The sequence below is a fragment of the Grampus griseus genome (assembly GCF_964374135.1).
Source record: "Grampus griseus genome assembly, chromosome: 3".
Lineage (NCBI taxonomy): Eukaryota > Metazoa > Chordata > Mammalia > Artiodactyla > Delphinidae > Grampus > Grampus griseus.
In genome coordinates this window covers 156,859,426-156,877,925 of record NC_139019.1, presented here as the reverse complement: position 1 = coordinate 156,877,925, position 18,500 = coordinate 156,859,426, and the positions used below count along the sequence as shown (strand labels likewise).

At 48.3% G+C, this 18,500-nt stretch overlaps 1 protein-coding gene across 1 annotated transcript; it reads left to right on the top strand.

Annotated features, from left to right (window-relative positions):
* Positions 1-841: 841 nt before the first annotated feature.
* Positions 842-17,802, top strand: RNF187 (ring finger protein 187; the record flags this gene model as incomplete). The annotated part of the gene is made up of 5 exons (XM_082650366.1): positions 842-941; positions 14,379-15,019; positions 16,380-16,472; positions 16,659-16,880; positions 17,471-17,802. 5 exons carry the CDS (start codon positions 842-844, stop codon positions 17,471-17,473), a joined length of 1,059 nt encoding a protein of 352 aa, XP_082506492.1. The 3' UTR covers positions 17,474-17,802.
* Positions 17,803-18,500: the final 698 nt, after the last annotated feature.

Here is an 18,500-nt window from a genome sequence, read left to right as displayed (position 1 = left end):
GGGGTGTAGGGAGGGTCCTGGGAGATGGACGGGGTGGGGGCGAAGGGAAGGTGACGGAAGGTGACTGGGGGATGGGTGGGCAGATGGCCTCACCCGTGACACACACAGGGGACACCCCAGGGCTTGTCTGGGTGGTTTTGTCCAGCCCCTCCCCCCCCGACCCCTCCAGCCCCCGCCCCAAAGCAGGAGCATTTCTGTGTTACGAGCGCGTCAGGAAATCACGATAATATCCAAAGACATGGGTGAAAACATTAAGGCACAAATGTGCATAAAATACAGGAAATTGCAAACTCACACGCCAAATTGAAGGACGCAGCAGAGGTGGTGGAATAATAGAAAGCCTTGGAAAGCTCGAGGAGGCGCCTTAGCCAATAGGTTCGTCGTGAGGGGCGGGCAAGATTGAGTTTGAACCAATCCAGATGAGCCCTTTCGGGTAAATACCGGAGGCTGCCGCTCTTTCTGATCCTGCGCGGGCAGTCCCCAGAGTGTAGGCGGGAGCGGGTTCTTCAGGGAAGGTTCCCCTCCACCTCTACAACCCTCCCTCCCATCTGTGTCTTTGCACGGTGTGTGCCGCTTGCCATCCCTTTGCGTCCCGGCACTGCGGCACTCCTACGCCCTTGAGCTCCTCTATCTAGCACCCTTGAAATCCTGTGTCCACGCGTCCCTGTATCCCGCACCCTTGCACTGCTGCAGCCCCTGAGCCCCAGCGCCCTCCCGCGCGCTACTCTTTCTGTGTCTGGGAAGCCCCGTCGCGCAGGATCCCAGCGTCAGGACGGCCTGGGTGGGTGGGGGCTCTGCGGTCACCCTCCTGTGCACCATCCCTGCCCTTCGCGTCTGGGTCATGCCCAAGGACCCTCATCGAGCGCGCCGCATCCGGGTCCTTGGGCGTGAAATGGAGACGCTAGCAAAGCGACTGGCTGTTCTGAGGCCACCCGCGCGCGGTATCAAGTGACTTGTGGGGGTTTTCCGAGTGCCCTTGGCTTTTCTTTCGCTGTCTTGGCGGGGAGGGGGACTGTCCAGAATTTTGGGAGGGACGGAGCTTTTCCCACACTTTAGGAGGGGAAGAGCTGGGGGGTGGGGAGCGGAGCGGGGATGATGGGTTCGAGTTTGGAACTCTTTAATCACAGGCCTGGTTATGGTAATGAGCTCACCACCAGGTCTCCCTTAGAGACTCCTTCGAGTCAGGACCCGAGACCCCAGGCTCATCTTCTTTTGGTGTTGTCTGCAGCCTTAGATTCTGTGTACAGCATCCTTCCCAGAGTCCTATGCTGGAACACCAAATAAGTCCTCATACCTAAGCGCAGACTCTCTTTTCTAGAGAAGCAATAACCTCCTGTAATATTTTCCAATGTGGAATGGGCTCGAAAAATGATTTTCCAGGCAGGCTGGGAGTACAGTGTCCAGTGGCTGTGTTGGGTGGTGCCTTTGGTTGGCTATTTTAAACTCCTATTCCAGGTACCCACACCTGCATGGGTTTATCAAAGGGCATATGCTACCACCTGCCTGTCCCCCTGCTTCTCATTCCACTTCCCTTCCCCATGTAGAGTAACAACTTTCCATGAATTCTTCCTTATTAGTTATACAGGTATTGTTTTTGTGTAATTGTTTCACAATATGTGATTTTGATATGCATAGATTTACCTAGTCTTTCTTAAGGCCTCCCTTCAGATTTTCTGGGAAAGCTCTAAATCTTTTCCATGACTGCATAACTCCTGGCTGCCCAGCATACATTCTATTGAACTCAACCTTTCCCCTGTAGATTGATATTCACTTTATTTACATGGCTTTGTTTCTCCACAACCAAGAATTGGTTTTGCCTTAGAAGTAAGCAGTTTTAATGCTTTTTGCAACTTCCTCAGATTCTAGAAAGGGGCTGGGTGCTGTTGCTCCTGGAAAAATGACAGATAAACTTACTCTTAGCCTCCCTTGCAACCCGGCATCTGAGCATGGGGATATTACGGAACCTGGTCACATTCCCCTTCTGTGTAAGCCCTGGCTCTGCACACAGCCACTGATGTCCACCCATAATTAGGAACTTGTCTCCCACGGCTGCCTCTTGCTCTTGGCTTTGTCTCACTTTTAAAATACAGCCAATTAAAAAACTTATTACTGTTGTTATTCAGGTATGGTGAGGCCAACAGATCAAGACATGACTGCCATTGAAAAGATGGCTGTTGTACTCACAGTTCCCAAGAGGAGGGGCACAACACACCTCACAGGGCCAGGCCACACTGAGAAACAGCAGGGTCTGCTAGGAAGCAGGGGGAGCGAGGGGAAATCTTGAGAAAGACCCTTGTTTTTTCTACAGGAAAGGCAAGATAAGGTAGGGCAAGCAGACTCAGGATTGCCTGGTTTGAGTAATTTCAGCTGGCTTGGGGCATAGGGCCTGTCCCTAGTTGTGTGGTACCTGCCCTGGGGTGATGAGGGCAGGTGGACAGTGCCCATGAATGTGAGAGGAGATGCTTAGGGTGTGGGCTCTGGATTGGTGAGTTCACATATGAAAGGCGTGGTGCTCCTTGGTGAATTGTTTCTGATCTCTAGGAAACATTCCCTTCAGTGCCCTATCGTTCATTCCCTTCAGAGCCCTGGAAAAGAAACTCCTATTTGCTTAGGTTGGGATGATGGAATAACTTTATATGAGTTGTATATAGTGACTCAAGCCCCTAGAAATATTCTTACTATTGCTTTAAGCTTAGAAATATCATTGGGATATTTGGAATTTTTAGGACATTGAATTATTTAAAAGTTTTGACTAAAATATCTAAAAAAGTTAGCACTATATTTGCAATTAAAACATTAAATTGAGTCTTTAGTTTTGACATGATTTTTGAGTTGAAAAAGTTAAAACATTGTCCAAAGTTTGTTTTTAATACTGGAGCATTAAAAGAAACAACATTTGCTATCTGTAAGTTTAATCATTAATTTTACAAAAGTTATTCCCTTCTCCTGGAGGGTGGAGGTTGCAGCTAGCATGTTCTCCAGGAGCATCCTGGCAGTGATATGGGCTCTGGTCCTGGCTCCTGGGCATGGATAGTGGTCTCTCCTCACCTGGGTTATCTCCTGGAGTTGTGAGGTCATCTCCAAGCCCGTCAACTCCACAGCCTAGCAGGTGACTTCGTAGGCCTTCCAGTGTTCTCTTACTCATCTCCTCTCTTTCTTCCCTTGGCCTCCTGGCTAATCTGTGGCTCCGTGTGGTCGGGCTTGCCCAGAATTTACTGCCTTTCTCTGGCTGGTGCTGGTCCCAGCCCTGAACAGGAGATTTGATCACTCAGACCCTTTCCCTGGTCATGGCGACAATCTCAGTGACCAGCATGACACCAACTCTAAGCGTTGGTTGAGGCATTTGGAAGAGAGGAGCTCTTGTTTACAAAAGGATTCTGACTCCAGTTCCAACGTGGGGTGGGATTGGTTCTCCATACCACCAAGCAATTCTGCAACACCAGCTGGGTGTCTTACAATTCAACTCAATTCTGACACCTGGACATCTACCCAATCTACTCAATTCTGACGTCTACCTGGAGATAGCATCAGATCCCACAGATTAAGGGTTCAGTCCGACAAGACTGCCCCCCACCACACACTCTTCAGATGCCAGTGACAAGTCCAGTTGTCTTCTGTGCTTCTGTCCCACCGAATCAGAGGTTCCCATGACCCCCTCCTTGGGTTTGATTAATTTGCTAGAGCAGCTCACAGAACGCAGAGAAGTATTTCACTTCCTAGATTACTGGTTTATTATTAGAGGACGTAACTCAGGAACAGCCAGGTGGAAGAGATGCCCAGGGCAAGGCCCGGGGAAAGGGCTCCAGCTTCCATGCCCTCTCTGCTTGTGCCACTCTCCCCAAATTTCTACCAACCCAGAAGCTCCCTGGAACCAGTCCTTCTGGCTGTTTTGGAGCCTCCATTACATAGGCATAATTGATTAAATTATTGGACATTGGCAGCTGATTCAATCTCCAGCCCCTCTTCACTCCCTGGAGGTCAGGGGGTGGTACTGCAAGTTCCAATCCCTTGATTACATGATTGGTTCCCCTGGCAACCAGCTCCCACCCTTAGGGCCTTTCCAAAAGTCACCTCATTAACAGAACAAATGACACCTTTATTGCTTTTATTATAGGAAATTCCAGTGGTTTCAGGAGCTCTGTACCAGGAGAAGGAGGAAGACCAAATATATATTTCTTATTATAGATCACAATAGCACAGTTTGCTAGGCTCAGATTGATTGTAGTAGAAGCTGAAGGCTGCCAATAGGAGACACCTGCCTGGGGACTCCACCAGAAGGAAGAGCTTGGAGAGAAGACGTGGCATATATCCTGAAGACATTTGGCCATTAGAGCTCTGCTGGATGAGAGCTGGATGGCACAACACCCTTTCAGGAGTGCTGTGGTGTGAATAGCACTCCCCGCCAAAATTCATGTTGAAATCCCAGGGTGATGGTATTAGGAGGTGGGGCGTTTGGGAGGTAATTACGTCGTGAGGGTGGTGCCCTCAGGAATGGGATTAGTGCCTTTATAAAAGAGCGCCCCCTTGCCCCTTCTGTTATCTGAGGACACAGTGAGAAGTCATCAATCAATCAGAAAGTGGGCTCTCCCCAGAACCCAAATTTTCCAGCACCTTGACACTGAACTCCCAGCCTCCAGAATTATGAGAAATAAGTGTCTGTTGCTTTTAATCCACCCAGTTTATAGTATGATAGCAACCCTAGTGGACCGAGATGAGGAGCCAAGGAAGGTACCTCCTGCATTTTCAATTCTATGGTTCAAATTAGTTTCTGTCACTTTTGGTCCTGACGCATCAAGATGAAATAGATTTCACTTCCTAGAAAATTAACTTGTGCCATTTTATTAAAGTATTACACTGGTATTTACTTGAGCTGATGCAAACTGGCCCATTTTTTTTTCGTCCTAGATTTGAGAACCCCGTGAGATAAGGGAGTAGTCATTCATTTGACTTATTTTAGTTAAGCAAGAACAGGCTTGAACAATGCAATTGAGATTTTAAAAAATCCAGGAAGAAATTCCAAATTTTATTTATTTTATTTTGGTAAAAAACACATGAAATTACCCTCTCAAAAGATTTTAAGTGTATAGTACAATATTCAATTATTATTTATATTTTGCTATTTGTACAATAAATTACTAATCATACTTCACAGCTCAAGGCTCCTTACCATCATTGGTCTGTGTAACGATCATCTCTTGTTTATTTACTTATATTCCCCAATATCTTCCCTGTTATGCCCATTTTCCTTGCTTGCCTGCTTTCCAGTGCACTTTTTACAAAAGTCTAATGAAGTAGTGGAAATATTTTGAAGGTGTGGTATTGTGATGTATAATAAGAAATATATATTTGGTCTTTCTCCCTATTCATAGCACAGAGCTCCTAAAACCCTTGGAATTTCCTAAGTGATGAGAATCATAAAGGTATCTTGATATTCAAAATGAACCTCTGTCGATGACACCAGACTGTGTTAATGAGGTGACTTTTGGAAAGTCCTTGAGGATGGGGGCAGGTTGCCAGGGGAACCAACCTAGTGAGATGGGGTTGGAAGTTTCAGTCCCACCCTGACCTCCCAGGAGGGGAGAGGGGCTAGAGGTTGAATCCATTATCAATGGCCAATGATTTAATCAATCATGACTATGTAATGAAGCCTCCATAAAAACTCAAAAGGATGGGGTTTGGAGAGCTTCCAGGTCAGTGAACACCTGGAGATTTGGAGAGAGTGGTTTGCTCAGAGAGGGCATGAAAGCTCTGTACTCTTTCCCCATATCTTGCCCTATTCATCTCTTCCACCTGGCTGTTCCCAAGTTATATGCTTTTATGATAAACCAGTGATGTAGTAGGTAAAATGTTTCTCTGTATTCTGTGAGCCACTCTAGCAAATTAATGGAACCCAAGGAGGAGGGTATGAAAACCTCTGATCTATAGTCGGTGGCTCGGAAGCATAGATGACAACCTGGACTTGGGGAGGAACTAAAGGTTCTTGACTTTGTTTTATGGCCAAACTATTATTTTGTCTTGCTTAACTGTTTTCCTTTGTTTCTGCATTTTCTCATTTCTCTGATTAAATTTGTTCTTTGAAAGTCGGGGGAGGCCTAGGAAGCTAAAGCTTTTTTACAAACAAGAGGCAGGGGACACAGGGGTCAGCTGGTGTCTGTCTCTGGGAAGGCCCCGCAGAGTCCTGCTGGGTTTCCTAAATAGAGTTTGGAGACCAGAAGAGGGAGCTCTCATGTGCTGCAATGACAGCAGAGCCCAATAGGAAGAAGAAAGAATGCTCCTCTTTTCTGGCAAGGACTCAGCCAATGAAGACAAGAACTCTTTGTTTACTGTGGCCCTCCCAACTTTCTTTTCCTCTCTATAAAAGTGTTCTCCTTCCCTTTCCATGTGGGGATTTGCATGAGGCTCACCATGGTTGCAGACCCCAAGTTGCAATTCTCTGCTGATCCCGAATAAACTTATCTTTGCTGGAGAAATACTGACAGTCTATTTGTTTCAGGTTAACAGACTTCAACACTTCTTTTCATCTTTTTGCTGGACTCAATTCGATCCCTAACAAATGGTTAGTTCCTCTCCCCAGCCTCCACCCCCATAAATGAGCTTAAAGAAACCTTTCCTTTAAGTATGGCTTATTTGGGTCCCACGCATTTTGATGTAGTAATTTCAGTATAAATGATTTCTAGGTATTTCTGATATTTCTCATTTTCTACCATGTTTATATCTTAGGATCTAAAAAAAGTATAATTTGAGGTAAAAATGATCATAAATGACAAAGATGGACATTACATTCTGATACAGTGAACACTAGATCAAGTCAACATAATCATCTTAAGCATAAATGCACTTCATATCACTTCAAAATACCAGCTAATTGCAATCCATGTGGAAATGGGTAAATCACCATTGTCACAGATTTTTAACACCTATCACACACAGACACTGAGAAATCAAATACAAACTAAGCAGTGATATATTTTTTTAAATTAATTAATTTACTTTTTGGCTGTGTTGGGTATTCGTTGCTGCACGCGGGCTTTCTCTAGTTGCAGCAGGTAGGGGCTGATCTTTGTTGTGATGCGTGGGCTTCTCATTGAGGTGGCTTCTCTTATTGCAGAGCATGGGCTCTAGGCAAGCGGGCTCAGTAGTTGTGGCTTGCGGGCTCTAGAGTGCAGGCTCAGTAGTTGTGGCGTATGGGTCTAGTTGCTCTGCAGTATGTGGGATCTTCCTGGACCAGGGCTCAAACCCGTGTCCCCTGCATTGGCAGGTGGATTTTTAACCACTGCGCCCTCAGGGAAGCCCACTAAGCAGTGATATTGAAGAGCTCAATAACACAATTAATAACCTCAAGATTTTGGAACTATAACCAGCAAGCAGAGGACCCACTTTCCTTTTGAGCACACAGGGACCATTTGCAAAAATAACCCATCCATTCAGTCATAGAGGAGAGCTCATTAAATTCCAAACTCTTGTGTTCTACATCTGTAGTGTAGTAAAGTATAAATTATTAACCAAATTGTAGTTACAAATTCTGTATATTTGGAAACTAAGTAATATATAGCTAGATAATATCTGGGTTAAAAAAGAGATCATATGGGGAATTAAAAATATTTAGATCCTAATAAAAAGAAATACCACCTAAAAGAATATATGTGATAGAGCTTAGCTGTACTTTAGAGTGGATACAGCTTTAAATGTATCAGGAATAAATACATGTTTAGAAACAAGTTTTCAAGCATATTATTATGAAAATCTAGAAAAGTCTGGAAAACTATTCTCACAGATAATACCATAATTGCAATTTATATTTGCCACTCACCTTTTTCCTTTCAATACGTTTAATTTGTTGGAAACCAACAAATACCCCATCCTGATTTTTTTCCCTCTTCAGTTCTAAAATGAGACAATAATTTTCTTTGAAGCAGAAAAATACAAATGAAAATATGAAAGAGTCCTTATTTAAGGCAGTCTGGTAGTTTTGTGGAGGTACCACCCTGACGTGTGTGGCTTTCAGCCTCTTTAGGTCAGACATGGGATGGACTGAACCATCCTGAACACCAATCTCAGCTTTAACACTCTGTGATTTTTTTTTTTTTCATTAGAACATGGGAAATTTGGAGGAATATCATTCCAAATCTGACATCAATTCTGATGTTTGTGTTTTTCTCACAGGCAGTTAACTCAATTCTGTCACTACCTAACTGGAGATAGCATCAAGTCTCACAGGTTAAGGGCTCAGTTCTACAAGCCTGTCCCCAATTCAGACTCCAATTGAAAGTTCAGGTTGTCACCTGTGCTTCTGACTGACCCCACTATAGATCAGAATTTTCCTTGTCTTCCTCCTTGGGTTTGATTACTTTGCTAGAGCAGTTCACAGAACTCTGAGAAACATGTTACTTACTAATCACCAGTTTATCATAAAAGGATATAACTTGGGAACAGCCAGGTACAAGAGATGCACAGGGCAAGGTATGGGGAAAGGGCACAGAGCTTCCATGCCCTCTCTGGGCATGCCACCCTCTCCAAATCTCCAGGTGTTCATCGACCTGGAAGCTCTCCAAACCCCATCCTTCTGGGTTTTTATGGAGGGTGGGACTAAAACTTCCAACCCTCTCTTACTAGATTGGTTCCCCTGGCAACCTGCTCCCATCCTCAAGAACTTTCCAAAAGTTACCTCATTAACACAAACCGTGATGTCACTGACAGAGGTTCGTTTTGAATATCAGGACAACTTTATGATTCTCATCACTTAGGAAATTCCCAGGGTTTTAGGAGCTCTGTGCTAGGAATAGGGAGGAAGGCCAAATATATATTTCTTATTATACATCACAATATCATAAACATAACGACTTCAAATTTGCCTCCTAGTAAGTTGTATTTCTTAGTCCTATTTCTGTCTTTTCTGAGAAATAAAAATTGCTTTCTATTCTTTTCCCACATGCCAGACATGAAATTTCCAGAGTTGTATCTTCTTAATCTCAACACCCTCAGCTCTTCAATCATTTCTCCTACACCCGTAGTTGAAGATCTCTTTACCATCCCCTTTTGTTTGGTTTGTGAAAACAGAACTTAAAATAGGGTAACTCGAAATGCAATAAAACACACATCAAATCATTAGGTTGATGTGCGATTACAACTTCCTTTAATGAAAACTTAAGGAGAGAAAAACTTTTCTCTCTTCTCATCTTAGTTTCATTGGCTGAGACCCCATAATTAGACTGACAAAAACAAACAAACAAACAAACAACCCATCGGATCAACAAGAGAAAAATAGTTTATTAATGCATATGGTGCACATCACATGGAAGAAATCTCAGGTTAGAACTTGGGCTTATACAGCATCTTAACAAATAAACCTGTAGAGAAGTGACAAGAGAAAGGAAAAGGGTTTTAGGCTTCCAGGGGTGTCAAGCTATGGGAAGGTAAATATTTGGGGGGAAACCAATGGAAGACAAGTGTCATTAGTGCAGGTCCATCTTGGCCCTGACTTTCCATCATCTTCACAGCCAGAAGACTTCCCCGAGAGGGCACTTATGGCGGTTTTCATTTTTCAGAAGTTTCTGCTTTTAGTCAGTTAAGGAAACTCTGGGAAGGCATCTTTCTGCAACTGTTGATCCTCATTTGCCTCCAGCTCAAAATAATCTTTATGCCAAAGTGACACATTTTGGGGTAGTATATTCTGCTACCCTTAGAATCCTTTATTTCTCTTCTAGTGGTCTATTTTTTTGTTACCTTAAAAAAAAAACTACTTTGTCACACTTATAGAAAATATTCAGATTTTTTCATTGTTACTAATTTAATCTCAAAACTTTATACTAACCTATTTAAAATACAATATTGAGAAATATGGAATATGGTTCAGAACCAGCAAAACCGGGAATTCTGCCCTTTCATGGTGAGGCATTCTCTTATTTAGTTCTTTTTTTAAAATAAAGCTTTGGGGTTTTTTAAATTAATTAATTAATTTATTTATTTTCAGCTGCGTTGGGTCTTCATTGCTGCATGCAGGCTTTCTCTAGTTGCGGCAGGCAGGGGCTACTCTTCGTTGCAGAGCACGGGCTCTAGGTCCGTGGGCTTCAGTAGTTGTGGCACAGGGGCTCTGTAGTTGTGGCTCGTGGGCTCTACAGCACAGGCCCAGTAGTTGTGGCGCTCAGCCTTATTTGCTCCATGGCATGTGGGATCTTCCCAGACCAGGGATTGAACCCATGTCCGCTGCATTGGCAGGTAGATTCTTAACCACTGCGCCACCAGGGAAGTCCCTTATTTAGTTCTTTGATGTCTTTGATGTCAGCATCAAGATGCTCAGAGCCTGCCAAGTGTCCTACTGTATCGGTGGTATTTATGAAATGTTATTCTGAGCAATAATTCAGACCATCACCCACTCTTATTCTGCCTCTGACCTGAAAGTGGGAGTCTTCAGTTCTCTGGATGGTTCAAGAAGCAGATGAGGGAGAGAATGCACATCTCTTCTTTGCCCTCTCTTCTCCCATTCCTTGTCTCTCTCCTGGAGGGTACAAAGGAAGCTGGAGGGAAAATGCCAGTTTGAGTCTGTCTTGGAAAATGGGAATTCTGCACAACACAATTTTGATTCTGCTGGTCTTAACGAAGGATAGTGTGATACTGTGATGAGACCCTCTGGTCTATAGACATTTGTGATACTATAGTATCACAGGTGATGCTTGGATTTGTGAGTGGCAACTGAAGTTGCAGGAGGGCAGTCTTGTATCACTGAGCCCTTAACCTGTGGGGTTTGATGCTATCTCCAGGAGTGTCAAAATTAAGTTAAATTGTAAACACAGAGAATTGCCTGTTGTGGGGAAAAATCCACACATTGGAGTTGGGAGCAGGTCATGGATGGGTTCTAACAATGTTTGTCATTCCTCATTTCCAAAAATCTTTCATGCATACATCTTCAAATTGATGGCTGCTATAATTTGCTGAGTCATTCCCCTATTATTGGACTTTAAGCTTCCCCCCCTCCCAAATAGTGATATGACAAACACTTTTCCAGACCAAACCAAATGACGATTTATTTCCACTTTGGGTTATTTTTATAGAACATATTTTGAGAAAAGGAATTCCAAAGGTTATGAAAAATCTGAAGATCCTTAACACATTGTCTCCCAGAAGCAATATCTGCAAAATCAGGTTTTTTTTGGTTGAAACCCAGCAGGAGGGACTTCCCAGGTACAAAATCCCCTCCATATCCCCCATTCCTTGTTTGTAGAAAAAGGCATTAGTGTCCTAGGCCTTCCCTGAGTTTGGAGGAGCAGACTCAGGCTCTAATTAGGGAAGTGATGGAATGCAGAAACAAAGGAAAAGCATTAAGCAAGAGAGCTTGAAAAATAGTTCAGCAATAAAACAGAGTCCTATTTCCTCCTCAAGGGACATAATAATAATCTGATGCAAATTCTTGAGTTGTTCTGCAGAAACTAAGACCCCCACCCAGGTGGAGGATGGTGACTACATGCTGACAAGCAGGTAGACCCAAGACTGGTTGGAACCAGTGTTGGAACCAGATGTTTAGGATTTCTGAAATATCCCCTTGTTATCTCATCACCAGCCAGTCAGAAGAAAGTCCCCCAGCTGCTTACCCCAAATGCTGCCTTTAAAAACCTTTCCCTAAAATCCACTGGGGAGTTTGGGCTTTTTGAGCATGAGCTGCCCATTCTCCTTGCTTGGCACCCTGCATACTTTCCTTCACCACAACTCAGTGTCAGCAGACTGATTGGCTTTGCTGCGACATGGATGAATGGACCCAGGTTTGGTTTAGTAACAGGGTCTCCCAACTTAATAGTGAAAAAAAAAGGTCTCACTTTATGTTTCTATTTCTTGGTAACTGGTTAGAGTGTGTATTTTTTCTCATGTCTATTCAGCATTTGCATTTTCTCTGTGAGCTGACAAATTCCATGGGGCAGGGGGTATTTTTCCGTTGTACTTTTCAGTTCCGAATTGTATGAACTCTTTGTATATTTGTGGCTGACATCTTCCTAGTTTGGTTATTTGCCTTTAATGGTTGTTCCTGATTATTTTTCACACTCACTGAATTATCATGGCCTTTGCTCATTGATTTTCTTTTTCTTTTCCCCCACTTTTCTCTCCACTGTGTTCCTAGTCTACCCAACAAATCAGCTAGGCTCGGCCTGAAGTGCTTTCCTCCTTCTAACAATTGCTCCACAGAACTAACCTGTTTTCCAGTCACACTTCCAACCGCTCATTTAGTGCATTTTCAAGTCTATGCCAGTGTAAACAAAGAGAATAGAGTGTCACTCATCACCCTGTTATAGAAAGAGGTAAGTTGCAACCCACTACAGTCGCCCACTGACAGTGTGCCCTGAGGGGAATTCAAGATGGGGGAAAAAATGATGAAACATTCTGCACTTTGGATTTACCAGGCCCCCAGACAGTTAAAATGCATATCTAAGGAATACTTTCAATGACCCCATATTCTTGATTCTTCCCATAGATAGAAAAGCACTAAAATCAGTAACTTGAGATTATCTGTTCCTTGTGATTAGCAGTAATCTTTTATCAAAATGTATGCTTGACTACAAGTATTTCCCAGCCAAAACAATTCTAATATATACTGGCTCCTCCACTACCTCTTTGGACCAGTCCCTTCAGAGGTAAGGAGAGGCTGTGTGGATAAAGACAACCAGCTTGCCTTATTAGTAAACAAAGGATGTTGTGGCACCACAGCCACCCCAACTGTGCACCCTGAGGGGATTCAGAAAGGAGAAAAACAGGGTACTGGCCCTAGATGGTTAAGGTCCCTATCAAAGGAATGATTCCAATAAGCCCAGACTATTGTATCTTCCCATACATTAAAAAAAAAGCACTAAATTCATTAATTTAAGATGTCTGGTTTTTTTGTTTGTTTGTTTGTTTTGCGATACGCGGGCCTCTCACTGCTGTGGCCTCTCCCGTTGCGGAGCACAGGCTCCGGACGCGCAGGCTCAGCGGCCATGGCTCACGGCCCGGCCGCTCCGCGTCATGTGGGATCTTCCCGGACTGGGGCATGAACCTCTGTCCCCTACATCGGCAGGCGGACTCTCAACCAGTGCGCCACCAGGGAAGCCCCCGGTTTTCTTCAACAGTAATCTTTTGTTGTTCCAACCTGGTTTTTGTTGCCAAAACTCCTATAATACCTGGCTCCTGAGAGGCTCTCTTCCTGGCTTAGGTCCTTAGCAAGTCTGCCAAATAAAATATAACCCTCAACGTCTAGGTTGTGCATTTTCTTCAGTCAACAGCTATTTCCTGGCTACAGGCCTCAGTAAGGTGCCTGAATAAAACTTAACTTTTACGTGTTTTTTGTTAAGTCAACATCAGATTTAAAAAAAAACAAAAAAAGTCCCCACAAAACCAAAGAGCAATACCTAGAAAGATTTTGCACTTATGCGGAATAACAGATTCACTTTTTTTTTTTCTTTTTTTTGCGGTACGCGGGCCTCTCACTGTTGTGGCCTCTCCCGTTGCGGAGCACAGGCTACGGACGCGCAGGCTCACCGGCCATGGCTCACGGGCCTAGCCGCTCCGCGGCTTGTGGGATCTTCGCGGCGGGGCACGAACCCGTGTCCCCTGCATCGGCAGGAGGACTCTCAACCACTGCGCCACCAGGGAAGCCCCAGATTCACTTCTAAAAAATTAAAAATTGCATTTTTTTAAAACCAAGTGCTTGGTTAAAACAACAAAAAACCAAAAACAAACCACCAGACCGCTCCTTCCCTAAACCTTTTTTGTCTTTAAAGAAATGCTAACGAATTTCCTGGTATGGACCTGGAGACTGGTAGCCCTGGGTCTTATCACAAGTCTTCACTCTGAATCAATGAGTTTCCTCGCCGCTGGATTCCCCGTGCCTGAGGCTCAGGGGCGAACTGGGGACCTAAAGCCTGGGCTCCAGGTAGGACGTTGGCCACCCACGTGGGGTGGCCCTCACAAGACGTGTTCCTCTGAGAGTCCACGCCGGACCTACGCACGCGGGGAAGGCACACGCGGTTCGGTGCATACAGAACGATTTCACGTGGGAGGGTGCCCAGGAAGCGTCCCACGCAGGCCGTATTCCAGCCCAGTCCCCACCCCGCGTGGGCGTTGCGCCCGGAGGAGGTGCTTGCAGCTCAGGTCCTAGCAGCTTACAAAAAAGACGTTTAAAATGGACTTTTCAAATAAAACTGTTTCCCTTTCGCACACGAGTCACTTATGGGAGAAGTGACAATCCCTGTAAGATTTCAGCGTGCAAGGACGTGGGTCGGCCCGCGGGCGGGAGACTGAAGCGCGTCACTGTTAGCTGGGCGGGGCGGGGGGGCGGAGAGACTGTACATCGCTGCCAGGACCCAGGCGGAGTGTAGCGGCCTGTCAGGACCCGGGAGACTGGAGTACACCACTGCCAGGACCCTGCGTGGAGCACACGCCTGCCAGGACCCTGCGCCGAGCGCCCAGCTATCCCAGTCGCCATTCTTGTCCTTCGTCCCTGCTCTCCATCCCCGGCCGCACATCCCCGTCCCCGGCTCTCCGGCCGCGCTTTTCCTGCGTCCCGGTCCCCGGCTTTCCCCCGTGTCTCCGGCCTCGCCAGCCCAGCCACCTGTGCTCCCCGGTCCGCGTCCCTGTCTGCGCCCTCCTCGAGGGCCCCGCCGCCGCTGCCCTGGCGCTTCCCGCGGGCCCAGCCGAGGCCGCCTGCGCCCTGTGCCAGCGCGCGCCTCGCGAGCCGGTGCGCGCCGACTGCGGCCATCGCTTCTGCCGGGCGTGCGTGGTGCGATTCTGGGCGGAGGAGGACGGGCCCTTCCCTTGTCCCGAGTGCGCCGACGACTGCTGGCAGCGCGCTGTGGAGCCCGGCCGCCCGCCGCTCAGCCGCCGCCTGCTCGCGCTCGAGGAGGCTGCCGCGGCGCCCGCGCGCGACGGCCCGGCCTCTGAGGCGGCGCTGCAGCTGCTGTGCCGAGCCGACGGGGGCCCGCTGTGCGCCGCTTGCCGCATGGCCGCGGGGCCCGAGCCGCCCGAGTGGGAGCCCCGCTGGAGGAAGGCGCTGCGCGGCAAGGTGCGCGCGGGCGGCGTCCCATGCGCTGCCCTTCCCCGGAGGGTGCCCTGTCCCCCTTCCCATCCCCAGACTGCGCCCTGTTCCCCCTCCGTATTATCCGGATGGCGCCCTGGTCCCCAATCTCCACCTTTTGGACGGTGCTCTGACACCCCCCCCCCAATACCCCAGTTGTTGCCCTGTCCCTTTTGCTTCCTTCCTCTGTACGGTGCGCAGAACCCTTTCTCCCATCCCTGGACGGTGCCTTGTTCCCCCATTCCCTACCCCCAGAAGTTGCTTCCTCTCCACTACCCTACCTTCGGAAGGTATCCAGTCCCCCTTTCCCCATCCCTGGACAGTGCCCTTTCTCCCCATCGTCCCCCGCTTCCCCCCAGGATGCCCCTGCCGCCTTCTCAGTGTTGTACTGGCCTGCCCCACCCCGCAGGGGCAGACAGTCTTGCTGTGGGCCCCGCCCCCATGCCTTGCCCCTTTTGTGTTACTGCCCTGCCCCTGGCGTGACGTCACGCTATGGTAGCCCTGCCCCCACGAGCAAAGTCCCCTCTTAGGGGACGGGGCCTGAGGCTATCGGCCCCTCTGGAGTCCTGTGCGCCCCCCTCCCATTCCGTCTTCTCTCGAGTCCCTTAACCTACTTTGTTCTGGAACCTTTTCCACTGTGCTTTCATCCGTTACATGTGGCACTTGATTCTGGGTCGGAACCTGCCATCGGAGAGTCTGGTCACAGCTGGGGTCTGGGGATCCCAGGGACCCGCTGTGTGTGTGGTGGGCTCAACTTTATTTCTTAGAGAATAAAGACAGCCAGACCCCTGGAGTGGAAACAGTGTGGTCCCTGCCCACCAGAGGGGAGAGAGTAGCACGTTTGAGGGTACATGTGTCAGGGGTTGGGTCCTGGGGTCTCCTGGGTAAACAGTGGAGTGTAGCATCCAGGGGCTTGCTTGGGGCTAGAGCATGTGGCCAGGGGACTGGTGTTGTTCTTTCCTCCTGGTGAAGGACCCCACCTATCCAGTCAGTGCATGGAGCTGGGCAGGCCCTGGGTGTGGCCATCCTCACCCCAAAGAGACCACCCTCAATCCCTACGCTGGGGACAGTAACACTAGGGACCCCAATGGATGGTCTTGTGTACAGTTACCCTGTTGGATTCTTAGCACAAATATTTCTCTCAGACTGGAGAGAGCATAGTGGGTCACTAAGACCACCCTCTCTGGTGCCTGCAGGGTTTTGAGGTGTCTGGTGGGCCAAGACCATGAACTGAGGCCTCTGGACCGTCAGGGGATTCTGGTGGTGCAGTGTCCCTCTGGACTGGGCTTAGGTGGGCCCCAGACCTTCAGAAGTGGCCACACACCCCATAACCAGCATCTCTTTCCAGGAGAACAAGGGATCTGTGGAGATCATGAGGAAAGATCTGAACGATGCTCGGGACCTGCATGGCCAGGCTGAGTCCGCCGCTGCTGTGTGGAAGGCAAGTGGGGTGGGGTTGGAGTCCATGTGAACAAGGAAACGTGGCTGTGTACCCCTGACCCTATTTGGCAGGGCGGTCAGGGGACTCTCCTCCCTTGAGGTGGTCGGTGGTGGGGCGGTGGGGGGCGGTGTCTCGGGGTAGCCCGAGGACACGGGTATCCCTCCCTGCCACCCACCCATCCTGTAGGGACATGTGATGGACCGGAGGAAGAAGGCCCTGACTGACTACAAGAAGCTTCGGGCCTTCTTTGCTGAGGAGGAGGGGCGCTTCCTGCAGGAAGCAGAGAAAGAGGAAGGGTCCCTGGACGACGAGGATGAGGACCCAGCGGAGAGGTTCAGGTCCCTGCTGCAGGCTGTGTCGGAGCTGGAGAGGAGGCACCGCAACCTGGGACTCAGTATGCTGCTCCAGGTGGGCACCCTGTCCTGGTGGCCAGGGGAGTGCAGAGCGGGCACAGATGCAAGAATTAGCAAGGTGGTAGCTTACCAAGAGAGAAGCCTTTAGACCGCTGCCTGGCTTCCATTTGGGGCTGAATTTCAGGAATGAGTAATCCAGGAGACTCTCCAGCTTCCATGTGGGAAGAAACATTTGCAGAGAGGGGGGACTTGCATCCCAATATTGAAGCACTGGGCCCCTGCCCTGTCCTGGGGCTCTACACGTAGGAGATGGCTCTGAGGTCAGGAGAGGCAGGGATCCTGGCGAGGATGGTGGTTGCCATGCCCTCATCCTGAATGTCCTTTACACTGTGCCCTGAGGCTTTGCCTAAATCTGGAGATTCTGGGCTCTTTGCAACCCTGAGTCTGAGCCGGGAGCCAACAGCCTCTGTCTTACCTCCTCTGAGCTGAGAGGTGTCATTTCACTTCTGGCAATACTGGTTAATCAGCTCCAAGTGGGTGGTGACTGTGGGTGAGGAGACGTGTGGGTCTGGTGGGGCTGGGTTCTCCAGTCACCTGGCTTCCAGGATAGAAGCTCCCTCACTCCTTCTCTCTCTTCCCATGCAGTGATGTGCTGCTTGCCCAGGCACCGGGCAGAGGAAGCTCGTTCCATCCCTGGCCTGAAGCAGCTCCTCCATCCGCCTCCTTCTGGACCCCCCTGTCATCCTTCAAGACACCCCAACCCTGAGTGTCTTCTCCTAGGTGTAGATGTGGGCTGCGAACTCTAAGTGCCCACCTTGAGTTGCTGAAGACAGTGCTCCTCAGAAGAGTGTGTGTGTTCCCTTTTCCTCTAGGTGTTCATGTTTCTAGGCTATAAACATTTCACTGTAGAGATCTGTATTGGGGGTAAGTTAACCTAAGTGTATCCCAACTCCATAAAGCTCTTTTCGCTGCCCCAAGTCTTGTCAGATTTGCCGGGGTCTCCATGAGCTGTGGTCGTCATCTCCAGGAGGCCTGGGCTGTCCAGACCTGACACCTGCCCCATTTAAATGCAGCCTGTAACGGGGCTGCTCCACCAGACATGCACACCCAGGCCCACAGACCCCCACCCATGCATTGGGCATAGCAGTTAAGATTAAATTTGGGGTGAGTGTCAAGGGAAAGGAGTGTTCAGGGTGCCTGGGTGGGGAGGGCGGGCAGATCAGACCTGTCACCTCTGCTTGCGGTCCTCCAACAGCGTATGTTGCACAAACCTACACCTACAGCTTGAGGTCTATCCACAGAAACATGAGAACCTTGAGGTCCTCATGGAGTCTGTGTGTCAGGGGCAGTGCAGACCCTTGCTGGCCGTATCCTCCAGGCTCTGTCCCTGCTCTGCCTCCGAGGGTGTCTACTCAGCCGGCTCTCATTTCTCTTCTCCATCTTCCATCCCTTGGATGCCAGTGGTTTTCCCCGGAGCCTGCCTTAGCATCACCCTCTATCTGCCCTGTCCACCTGCCTGTCCCTCCACTGACCCAGGACTTTTCCTGGGGCAGGAGGAGCAGTCCCAGGCTCAGGCCATCCCCAGGCCTCGCCTTGGTGTTTCATTTCCCTGTACCTCTGGCTTCTCTCCATATTTCCTCTGCTGGACGAATTTAGCAAAACCTCTTAGTAGTGT